This window comes from Neolamprologus brichardi, chromosome 10 (genome assembly GCF_056152115.1).
Source record: "Neolamprologus brichardi isolate AB-2024 chromosome 10, ASM5615211v1, whole genome shotgun sequence".
Lineage (NCBI taxonomy): Eukaryota > Metazoa > Chordata > Actinopteri > Cichliformes > Cichlidae > Neolamprologus > Neolamprologus brichardi.
Window position 1 is genome coordinate 5,154,148 of NC_142113.1, and position 12,886 is coordinate 5,167,033.

A 12,886-nucleotide genomic window follows, 5' to 3' on the forward strand; every position below is an offset into this window, starting at 1 on the left:
TGCAATGATATTTGACTAAACTGCAGACTGTGGTCAGCTGACAGCTGAGCAGCTTCATCAACAACAAAGCTTTTTTGTTTTCTTCTCTCTCATACGTTGCTCATTCTCGTTATGTTTGATTCTGAAGCTTTTATTGCACTTCCTATAACATAACCTGCTGCCACCTAGATAAATATTTCACTTCTCTTGTCAGCTTTACAATGTGTGTAAGGATGACTGTAAATAACAGCAGCATGACGCAAATCCTCCTCTCACACCGAGCTGAAATAACATGACTGCAGATAAAGGAGATCAATCAAAATTGGATCTTCACTCTATTGTTGTTGTTGTTGTTATTATTTTACTAATAATTACTAGATTCATTTTATTACATTACATAGATTACATTTTATTTTCGAAAGCAATACTTAAAGCCTAGCAGACATCTGTAGCCTATTAATGCTGGAAAAAGCTACATTTGTGGATCCCTAATTTAAATGTATAGTAATTAATGTCATTGAATGCCTCACATACATGTGGTTGATGGACAAGCCGAGGGAGTGTTTCAAGGTCTTTGCACACTTACACGTGTTATGAAACAGCCTTCAGTCCATAGTGTGTACTGTGCAGACTTAAAATATCACAGTCAGTCCTGTTTTTGTATGAAGATTATTCCAGAACAGACTGATTTTTAACTCGTGCTCAGAAGCTGGAATCAAGTCAGGAACTGTTATTTTTAGTCATTTAATTCTTCTACATAAGATGGAAGAATCTGAGCATTATGAACAATAACAACAACAGTTTGACTTAAACTATGTTGAACATCCAAAAGCATCAGGCACAGTTGGTTGAGAAGCATTTCTGCAGTCTCTGACTAAAAGACCACTCCCCACACAGATTCACCGACAGCCACTCACTCTGGTTGTTATCGTGTTCAAAAATAAAGCCATTCGCATCATTTAGCTTAAATTAGACTGAAAATCAAAAGCAGATGTGGTAAGCACATCACGAAGAGTCTGGGGAATCTACTTTAGTGCAAGCAGATTTTAATCAGTGGATTTACTCGCTGTGAAGCTGTGTAAGAAAACAGGAGCATGACTTAGGCAGGGTTACAGAACTGTGAAAGCTTCATTCATTCAGCTTGTAACTTCACCACAGCCGCTGACAGGTACGGTGCTTTGCATATGCGGTCAGACCACTGAGACTTTCTGCACCACCTCTATCCCAGGTGCTAAAAGGGCCCAGGTAGAGGTGAAAGATGGAGCACTTGTAGCTGTTTCTGTACAGCAGGATTAAATTTGCTCTCTCAAGTTATGCTGCCAGTGAGAAGGTGGTTATATTGGTTACTACAGTTTTTGTTTAACCATCAGTGAGTTGGCTGCAATGATTAGTCCTATTTGGTAATAAAGCTTACTTGTGATGGACCGAGCAGTGAAGGAAACTTAGGCACAGGTTAAAGTCCAAAAAAATTATTTTTTATTTAACCCAAAAAACATAATTGGTTAAATCATGCAAAAAGAATCAAAATCTTGGGCCCATAAAAGAGGTCAAAATAACAAAACTCTACTCAAAGTTGACAACACTACTGATAACTCAAACTGACCTAACTTAACGAGACAAAGGGGAAACTTAAATAGTGGCTGATCAGCCCACAAAAAACAGGAGAAGGAGTAAAACACATAAAACCTAACTAAATCAAACATAATGAACTCCAATTCCCCCCCATGGTCCCGAGTTATGGCATGAACCAATTTGTAGTCTTCCTTTAAAGCTCGCTCCGCCCCTTTTCCACCTCTTGGCTCCTTAATCAAGGGACTGGAACAGCTGCAACTAAGCTAACTCAGAAAACAAAAGATTAATCATACATAACAGTGTAAACTAAAATGTGCGCACTTATTTTAGAATGCAGTGTTATGTGGATATGTGAATTAACTCTAAACCAAAACCAGTTATTTATTGTCCTGTAAATTAATTCCTATATTTAAAGAAAGACAAATGTGAATGCGATGTTACTTATAAGCCTCTACACTAACATGGTGGGTATTACCACTGTGTGGCTGTAAGTGCAGCCATCACATTACTACACACTTACATCTACCCTCTTGCATCCTACTATAAATTGAACAGTGATAAAATACTTAGTACCTTTGTTTTTCAGTCATCTGCCACACAAAACGTGGTGATAATCTCATCATTTCACAGTGCTAATGCAAAACACAGTATTGTGCCTGTCACAGTTCTCATTTTCACAGCTCTGACGACATGTATAAACTCACTGTGTTCTCACTGGGCGATATTATGCCTTGCGTTTTACATACACTAACGCTCACAACAAGAAGCCCGGACACATCAAACAGCCAGAGCTGCGTTTCTGCATCACATGAAGATTTAATGTGGGGGGAGATTGTGAGCTACTAACATCGTTTTTTGATTTCATTTTAAAGCTACATCGCCCACCTCTGTGTTCTATATCCATTAGGTCCAAGTCCAACATCACTCGCTACAATTACAGTTGTAACTTTTTAACCACTGCAGACAAACACACTGTGTATCTGAACATAAACGAGTGCTTGTTGGTAAGACAAAATAAAATCTAAATAAAATAAAATAAAAAACGAACCGAATTATCTTGTATCGTTGCTCAAATAGGAATGTTGCATGTCATGTAGGCTGCAGGTATTTAAGTTGCTGATGATGATCACGTTGCACGGGTGCGTGCGTGTTTTGTTCTTCGTGCACTGCACTGAATATGATCTAGCCTACACAGTGCACCAGGGCGTTGGTGTGACAGCTTACACCAAGTTGTTCACACTTCTCTTCATCATCTCTTCCAACCACTGGAGACATAAATGATGCATGGTGCCCCAGCGGACACAGCCGTATCGCAAACTGAGCAAACAATCGCACGCATGCAGTATTAAAAGCTCCGCCTCTCTAAATATTATTCAATAGGTTGCTCAGATTTCTCTTGATGTTTCTCTTCCTCTCTGTTGCCCGATCGAAATGAGCAGTCGTGATACCGCTCCAACCACGCGCCAACCACGGGTGGCTCGACATGTTACCATGGAGACGGCCTCATTTTCACGGTGCTGCCGATGCAGGAAGCAAGACCCGAACTAAATAAGAGGAGAGGAAATAATGAATGAATGGCGTCTGGTGAATGGGACGAGCACAGAGAGATGAAATAATCAGATGACAAGTACATGACCGATCTGTGCGAAGAGCTTGGAGTGTGGTAGTTTAGAACACCAACAGTCTGCATTAAGGTTCAGCAGGCTTTTGGGAGCAAAAGAGAGACAGTTTTCAATACGAGAGACAGACATGGCATCGGCCCAGTGGCTTAAAAACAGACTGATAAGGAAGTGACAGGCAGCAAACAAGCCGACAGGGTGGGGAGGTGTTCTCACTGGATCATGGATCAGACGTGTCAGGAATGACTGACAGGAGACTTTACTGAAGTGCGGTGATCACGGGACAAAACAATAAGTTCAACTTAAAGGTTTTACATAGATCACATTTGACACATAGCAAAATGAGCTGGCGACACAAATGCATGGCAAAAGTGAAAGGTGCACAATTTCCCCTGCAGGCTGGACTCATCTGGACCTCAGACGCCTGGATTTTGGTTCCTTTTTCTTCAAAGCTTTTTTAATGTTTGCAAATACTAATGATGTATTTCGTTGATGGAGCTGAACTGATGGTAGAAACAGACAGTCCTGCATTAAATGTGTACAAATATATTGATTTGTTCGTTGTCCAGCTTTTTGAATATTGACATACTGTCAATAACTGCAAGGGGTCGATGTATAGGGTGTGGGGTTGAACAAAAGTATTTTAGTAGGGGCTCCTGTATCCCTCCTCAATATTTGAACCTAACAAGGGTTATTTTAAATGGTAAGGACATAAAATGCAGATATCCAGATAGCGTATGCCATTATAAACAAGCGTAAGTACACTATAGGGGCAAAAGTATTGGACCAAACCTCTTAATCTTTAAATTCAGTCACATTGGAACATTATAGCCATGCAGTCTACCTTCATAAACACTTGAGAGAGAATGAGTGGTTCTAAAGGAGCTCGCTGAATTTCACTGTCATACTATAACAGGATGCCACTGTTGCAACAAGCCAGTTTATGACATTTCTTCCCTCCTGAATATTCTACCATCAACAATCAGCAGAACTTTACGGTGATAAGCCTGCTTGATATAAGAATCTTAATCCATTTGTCATTTACTGGTTAAAGGTATATTCTCCTTATCTGGAACAGTCTAAATACAGGAATACAGGAAATTGTGTCTTAAGTGCATTTAAAAAACAAAACAAAACGAAAGACACACACAAAAACTTAAAGTCCCATCAGAATGAAGGAACGAGGAACAAAAAGACTGCATCAGATTACTTTCACAGGCCACATTTCTTTCTAGATGTAGTACTCACTGACAAGCAAGCACTATTAACCTGGTTAATAACGGCTCTTTAACACCCTGTTACCATCACCCAGTGAGGGGGAGTCACCCAGCCACAGGGTGATATTTCAAGCAGCTCACTCTGAGCATAAGTGGGTAGGTTTAAAAAAAGAAAGAAAGAAAGAAAGAAAAAATAAGAAAAGATGGACGATGCTTCTAATTAAAAATCCATGTTAAAAAAAGTCAAGTGTTTCTCACCATGGCACTGATGGTTTCCTCCCAGTCTGGTCTCTCTCTGGGATGGATGTGAGCCAGTTCAGGCACAAGGTCGTCGTCCTCCAGATGACGTCCAGGTCTCAGACCCCTGCAGCCAGACACACACAACCAGAAGCTTAGAACTCAAATGGCACACACTGGACTATTACAGTATCACTCTTAGTGTATGTATATATGTTAAAGTGCTATGCCACCAAATGCCCGGTATAACGATCTTAACTTCATGAAATATAAATTTATCCAGTACGAGTGAATAACTAGAATCCCTGTTGCTTTTCATTGCATTTAAATCTAATATATAGCTTTATTCCTTTATATTTTGCTAGGAAAATATAAAATAATACGTTTGGGATTATTGTCATGCTGAAAAACAAAGACACTGCCAATCAGACGCTTTCCAGATGGTATTACATGGTGGATCAAAATCCACTTTTCTACCTTCATAATTCCATCAAATTTTGACAAGATTCTCATCACCACTGATACGACACAGGCTGGGTTTTACGGATGGTTATAGACTCATCCTCTTTGTTAGGGTCGACACAGACCCAGTTTTAGGTTTTAAATGCATAAGAGTGCCTTTTAAATGTTATATTAAATAAAAAGCTCTGGCAGATATTATGACCTTTGTGTCGTTGGGGTTGGTTCTGACCCCGTTATAATATGACTATAAAACAACAATTAGTGCTAAAACTGAAATCATAAACGCACTCCGAGCTCACTAACGCTGTTAGAGAGAAGTTAGGGGCTTCTCTCCTTCCCTGAACAAACGGCGCCCTTTATCCCTACTGCTTCCCTGGAAAAGTCCAGATGGACGGTTACAGGGCTCTGCGTTCTTCAGGTTGGTTTACAGACACCATCGCTGTTGTTTCAATATTGTTCACAACAAAACGTTTGAAAAAATAATTTTCTTAGAGTAAATATGTATAAGTCTAAACAGACCCATAACACCACGGATGTTACTATAGTTAATATTTACATAAAAAATAAATAAAACAAATTTATTTTAGAGATGTTTTCTAATACTCCTCAGTAATTGTAAGATATTATAACAACCTTTTTTAAAACATTGAACATGAGAGGGTAAACTGTAGGGGTGGGGGGGGAAATCGATACTGTGTAGTATCGTGATATTTTGTTTGCTAATAATGTATGGATACAGGGACAGCAGAAATCGATATTTTGTTACAAAAAGGTTTTTGTGCTCTGACTTCAGAGCATGTTGATCCTTTTTCTGAGCAAGAATCCTGACATTCCTTCACTGTCCAAATGTGTTTAACTTTTTTTATGGCAGCAATAAACATGACAGTTTACTTATTTTAATTTAAGACATGTTTTATTTTAATTAAGTTTAAAACTTTTTTATTTAATGTAAAATTATATTTTGTTTTAATTTACTTTCAAATTCTTCAGTTGCTGAAGGGGCTGCATAGTTTTCATAAACTGCATAGTTCAGAATAGCTATAATTGTACCAGATGGTTGATTCAGTTAAGTTGGACTAGACTGTAATACAAACCGTTCAGTTTGTCAACAATCAAACTGAAATGAGAGAAAGACTGAGTGTGAGACTTTGATATTAGAGAAAATGAATATTGATAAAGTTTACCTTTATGTACAGAATCTGAATATCGCAAAATATTTTTAAAAATTGCAATAATATCGTATCGTGCGTTAAGTATTGTGATAATATCGTATCGTGGGATGTATGGTGATTCCCACCCCTATCAGTTACTTCCTGAGGTCTGTGTACCATTCTTCCTTCTTCAACTTCCAACATTTAATCCTTGTCTCTTCCTGATTTTCAAAGTTATCCTACAGACTACTATCCTATCAACATCCTGTTGTACCACGACCTTAGAGTCTCCCATCAGACTGTACCTTTTGCATAAGATGTAGTTTTTTTGTTTGCTTTTTGTTTTTGTTTTTATTATTTCCTTATGCTCTGGGTTATTTGAGTGTATGAAGTAGTAAGTTCATATACAAGTATGTTCAGTTTCGTATACTTTGAGACCAGTGCCTCAAACAAATGTATCAGTTGAATTGTTCACAACTGTGTGGAATGCCAGAAGACAAAATACTGTATTTAGACACTAAAACGAATCACTTATTATGCTTTAATCCTTTATATCCAGTAATCAAAAGGATGTGAAGCTTGGGTTTATTTTCAATAAATGTCTGGAAGTGTCATTTTAAACCTATTAAACTGCAGAACATAAAATGCTGATCCTTAAAAGAGGATTTATCACTTGTCCATGACTATAAACTTAATATGCATGGATTTCTTTCCCCTGCTAAAATGAACCAAATACTGCTGAACGGAGCTTTAGGAAATAGCCAAAAGATATTTTTTACTTTTTAAAAACATCTTAAACTATGATAAAATGACCGTTAGTTGCAGGTCGAATCATGATTCAAGATCTTTCCTCTTTAAAAACATCCAATGACAAAAACTGTGGAGTGCCGAGCAGCTGCAGGGTCCAGTTCAAGGCATCTCGAATGTGACAGTCAGGAAATGAAACATGACATGAACAGTGGATAATTTGATGAGTGCAAATGAGTTTGCAATACTCTGATAGAACAAGTTGAAGTTGATGAGACATCTGTCTGAACCGACCTTGTTTCCATAGAGCCGTCTCTCGCACACACACACTCTCACTCATTCACACACAAACAGTTGCCTCAAGGATGTCTTTTAACCATTGTAGACAAGAGAGGAAATTGAAAGAAGGGAAAAAGGCAGTTTTGGGAAGAATGGAAGATCTGCAGCAGCTGCAAGATGACAGACCGAACTAACTCTGAGACAAGATCGCTGCATTGAGATAATTGGACTTAAGGGCTCGAGACTCTGAGACGAGATACTGGAAGCCAACTTTAGCAATGACTACATCTCTTTACTCCCAAACCTTTTTCCAGTATTTTTCATGTAAATTACTTCATCATTCACTCAAGGTATGATGCTTTTCTTCTGCCTGACAATTTAATGTAGAGTCAGAGATTTAAAACCAGGGCTAAGACCCACTGAACAATAAACACACTCTATACTGACTGACACATTCAACAGTCAACAAAAGTAGTGTGAAAGTATGTTATTCATTCCAACTGCAGCAAAATCCCAAACAAGGTCCTGAACATTCATCAATACAGATATGACCTGATTCCCTGTGGGCCCAATAAAGCCAGTCAACCGAGCAAAGACCCTCGCTGAAAAGCCTGAGAAATAAACAGCCTTGATTAGACATGACTGAACAACAGGTCAAGGAGATATAGCTGTCTGTAACTGCACTGTGCTGATTGACCTGAAGTGAGGAAACTGACTTAACCCTTTAAGAGCTACCATAGAACCAAGTCCACCAGAGCTTATATTATATTTTTACATGCTGTAGAGCCATTTTTGGGAGCATTTCAAGTTGCTATACATCAATATAACCATTATAGCCCAGATTTTAATAATATGTCTGCATTAAGTGCATAGTAATTACATAAATTGCAAAAAAGTGCAATAAACTACAAAAAAATCGAAAATTGTTTTTGTTTTTTTAACATATATTTCTAGTTAGAGAAATTTAAGAGGCTTATCCCTCAAAACTGTAAATACAAAAAAGTTGCACAAAATAGTTTCCCACCACAGGAAATTTATTTTAAGTGTCTTCATAGTTTTATTTTTGAAATACACCAATTTTTATAAACTGTAGGAAAAACGAAAATAAATATTATAGTGCAAATTTGCAAAAAAGCAGCATATGCATCAAAATAAACTATTTCCAGCAGTGCAATATGAGTCCTAAGTATCCCAGAAACGACACAGAAAGTCATAAAGTCAAACATAACTTTTAAAAACACCAGTATAGGCTCATTGAGGCCCTGATGGTAAAAAACTACATTTCCGCGAAAATGACGTCACTTCCGGTTTCGGGCAGGTCATGGCGGACATGCAAAAGTTCGCGCTGACGTCTATTCTAACATAGGAAGTGTTACAAACAACTGATCGGATCGGCAAAGCGTGTTTCTGGAATATTATGTTTGTGTTGCTGCAAGTGCTTTTTATGCAGTTTTTGCAAAACTATATGTGGAAGGAAACTGTGACCGAGGACAAGCTGATGGCATAAGATGTAAGTACAACTCCTCCTGTTTCATATGCAAAAACTTTTTTGCGCTAGCTCACGTGGTTGCAGATCTACCGGGATTTAAAAATAGTTACGCAAAACAGAGCGTGCCCGCTCCGACCGGTTTTAAAGGGTTAATCCTGATTTTACTCATAATAAACCAAAGTCATCTGGTTTATGATGCTGGGCTCTGGTAAAGAAGGCCCAGCAGCGGCTGCACGTCCTCTGTGTCCTGAGGAAGAATAACCTGGAGGCCATCTCCAGATCCTCCTGTGTCAGGAAAACCAGGGTCATCACAGGTGACCCCTTGCACCCCACCTGTTTGACCCGCTGCCCTCTGGTTGGTGCCTCAGGTCAATCAGGTCCCACACTTCCAGACTCACAAACAGCTTCTTCCCCTGGGACTGTTAACAAACACTATATCCCCCCACACCCCACCCTGCCCACCTACCTCACCAAACTGAGCCATGGTCTTAGTAACCCTCATCACTCAGGCCACTCAAACAGACTCTATTCAGATGAAGTCTTTTCTTTGGACTACTTCCAAGCACCTAGAGGCCTATTCTACTCTATTCTATTTTATTTCAGGCATTTTGCATTTGACTCATTATGCATTATTCAATATACTAGGTTGATAAATTTAAGAGAGGCTCCTGGAACAGAACCAGCAGAAAGTATTGTGGCTTTTATTTATTGGCAAAATGCCACGTTCTCCTTGATGGAGAGTCTAATAAAGCTACTCCATGACTCAGTGATGTCGCGTCCTCCTTTAATGCAAGATTAAATATTTAGTGAGAGGTAATTCTGGAAAGTTCTACAATAAAGGGAAATCCCTTTGAATGTTCTTCAGCTCTTTAATCTCCGTCCTCCGACCGGGCCTCCCAGTCAGCGGAGCTTCTTTCCTTCCATAGTAACCAAATCCAACTAACATTTGTTCTACTGGAGACACTAGAGCGCTGTGCCCAAACACACTGCTGCGACAGTTCTCTTCTAAAGAGGGCTGAATCTGAACCAGAGCCATCAAGAGCTTTGGTTGGATTGTGTAAAAGTGTTTGATAAAGTTATGGAGGGAAGGTATAATCAGTTTGTCATGGCAACGAACTTGGAGAAAAAGTATCATGCTAGCTCATCGTACATGTGCTGTTAAAAGTGTCTTAGGCTACGTCCACACGTACACGGGTATTTTTGAAAACGGAGATTTTCTGTTTTCGTTTTAAAAAATAATCCCGTCCACACGTAAACGCAGAAATGAAGGAAAACGCTGCTAGGAACATGCCAAAGCAACAGGTGGCGATATATTCCTAACCGTGCAGAAATGTTGGCCAATCAGAAGTCTAGAAGCCTCGGTGGGAAAAAGTAAACAAAGATGTGTGGAGGGACAGTAACTGTGTGTGTATATGTAAGCATTTAAACACTGCAGAGAGAACAATTAACAGTAACAGTATTGTAGAAATTCATTTCACCGAAACAATAACGTGGCGCACAGTGTGACGTCAAAAAAGGCGCACACCTTTGACGCTGCGTTTTCTCCGTTTTTCTAGTCCACACGTAAATGCAAAAACTGAGTTTTTGAAAATATCCACCCTGGCCGGATTTTTTAAAAACCTCCGTTTTCAGTGACCAAAAACGCCGTTTACGTGTGGACGAAAGGTGCAAACACATAGAAAAATCTGCGTTTTCAAAAATACCCGGGTACGTGTGGACATAGCCTTAGTCTGAAAGTCCGTGAGTGCACATAGCAGATGTGTCCACACATCATTCATGGAATAATGGCAGAAATTTTTTATAAAAGAAATTTTTTATTTTAAAAAAATGGGATTACTAACAAATCAGTTTGCATAAAATGTTTCATAGCACAAACAACCAATACTGGCTGTTCTTGGGTGGTGATGAGAGAATATGGATATATTGGATTAGATTTAAAAATAAAAATAGAGTGTATGTGTGAGACGACACTGTTTATACATTACAGCAGCATTTCCCTGTATACTGGACACATCAATCCAATTTCAAAGTATCTGTGACAGGCCAGTATTATCTGGGCTCTTCCCTGTCCTCAGTTATTTATCCTGAAAGTCAGCTCGCTGGCCACACGGTAAATGATATGAAATAACTTGTGAGAAGGCCTTCAGAATTTGCTGACTACTGTCGCACAGCCTGAGCATGATGACAAGCTTTGAGCAGCACTTATCAGGGAAGGCTGAGGACCTACTGACAAAGTGTGAAGCACTTTGAGACACCACAGATAAAGGCCAACCGTTTTAGTGCATTTTATTCGCCCAGTGCCACCTTTTCTGTTCAAACGTGAAGTGAAATCACGGACTTCTCAGAATGCCTCTGAGTTTGCATGTAAAAAGAAAGAGACTGCCCTCCTCAGCTTCTCTGTCAAACATTCTTATAAGACTGCAGCCAGGAAAGCGTGCTCATCTTGAACAGCGCTCATCTCTGCTTTCCTGCCTACCTTCTTCCCAGCCACAAAAACAGATAAGAGGAGAAGCTGACAGAAAAATTCCCTCTGCTAAGCTCCCGGCCTGCTGAGTCAAATCTTTCTCTCTCCAATTGTGAAAGATCAAATGCAACAAACTCCACATATGAGACTGTGTGAAAGTTTCAGTCTTGACTAGTTTTCCAGCATTTCCATCAGCATCACAATTTTACGCCACGAAAAGCAACAGCAGCTTGTTTTTTGCTCTGAAAATGAAAGCCATGAATCTGTCCCCACATTTATCCTGAGCCTCCACTTTCTCATTTCTCCTCTATTAGGCTGCCTCAGTACTGCAGCCACTGAATGTCTGACTCAACATGTCCTCAGCCACAAACAGAAATCCTGTGGTTTTTCATGCATTTTTAGGTCCGTCTGGTGCAGGTCACAACCACACGTGTGGTCATTTTAACCTAACCCAACGGTGCATGTTGTTGGACTAATGGCCTAAACCGGAGAATCCGTAGAGAACCCGTGCAAACACAGGAACAACACGCAAACGCCACAGAAAGACCCCAGCCAGATGGTGGATACAAACCCAGACCTCGCTGTCAGGAAATGCTGTGCTGCCCTCGTTAACCAAATAGACAAATACCATAAACTGTATTTAAAAGATGGATGTGGCTCCTGGGCCTGAAAAGTGAAGCCAACGTGGAAGCAAGGGGCAGCTCTGCAAAAAGTCCATTTGCATAAAGATCTACTGTTCAGCAAACTAACTACAAGCTCAGTAAACCCTTTCCTGATGAGTCTCAATTGCTATTTTCGAGTCTTATGAATATAACGTGAGGATCATGTTGTGCATACTGGTCTCTAGGGGTGAGGGAAAAAAATGGATACTGTGTAGTATTGTGATATTTTGTTTGCTAATAATGTATCGATACAGGGACAGCAGAAATCGATATTTTGTTACAAAAAAGGTTTTTGTGCTCTGACTTCAGAGCATGTTGATCCTTTTTCTGAGCAAGAATCCTGACATTCCTTCACTGTCCAAATGTGTTTAACTTTTTTTTGGCAGCAATAAACATGACAGTTTACTTATTTTAATTTAAGACATGTTTTATTTTAATTAAGTTTAAAACTTTTTTATTTAATGTAAAATTATATTTTGTTTTAATTTACTTTCAAATTCTTCAGTTGCTGAAGGGGCTGCATAGTTTTCATAAACTGCATAGTTCAGAATAGCTATAATTGTACCAGATGGTTGCGTTCAGTTAAGTTGGACTAGACTGTAATACAAACCGTTCAGTTTGTCAACAATCAAACTGAAATGAGAGAAAGACTGAGTGTGAGACTTTGATATTAGATAAAATGAATATTGATAAAGTTTACCTTTATGTACAGAATCTGAATATTGCAAAATATTTTAAAAAATTGCAATAATATCGTATCGTGCGTTAAGTATTGTGATAATATCGTATCGTGGGATGTATGGTGATTCCCACCTCTACTGGTCTCATTAGAATACCAGAGGATAAAGCAGGGTTTGCTTTGGGGAGGTGCTACCTTGAGATTAGCCTACAGCACGTCTCTGTTAGTCAGACACACCGTTCATTTATCACGTCCAGCACCAAGACAGAAACACCAAAAACATTTACCAACACCTGCACTTCACTAAACTGTGGCTACATCTATATTTT

At 39.2% G+C, this 12,886-nt stretch overlaps 1 protein-coding gene across 5 annotated transcripts in view; it reads right to left on the reverse strand.

Annotated features, from left to right (window-relative positions):
- arhgap32b (Rho GTPase activating protein 32b) overlaps positions 1 to 12,886 on the reverse strand; it is a 142,683-nt gene that overhangs the window by 73,514 nt on the left and 56,283 nt on the right. For all 5 annotated transcript variants that reach the window (XM_087847097.1, XM_087847099.1, XM_087847098.1 and 2 more), the window contains one exon: positions 4,646 to 4,751. In XM_087847097.1, the coding sequence (XP_087703223.1) occupies positions 4,646 to 4,751 (106 nt within the window). The remainder of the gene's footprint in view (positions 1 to 4,645; positions 4,752 to 12,886) is intronic.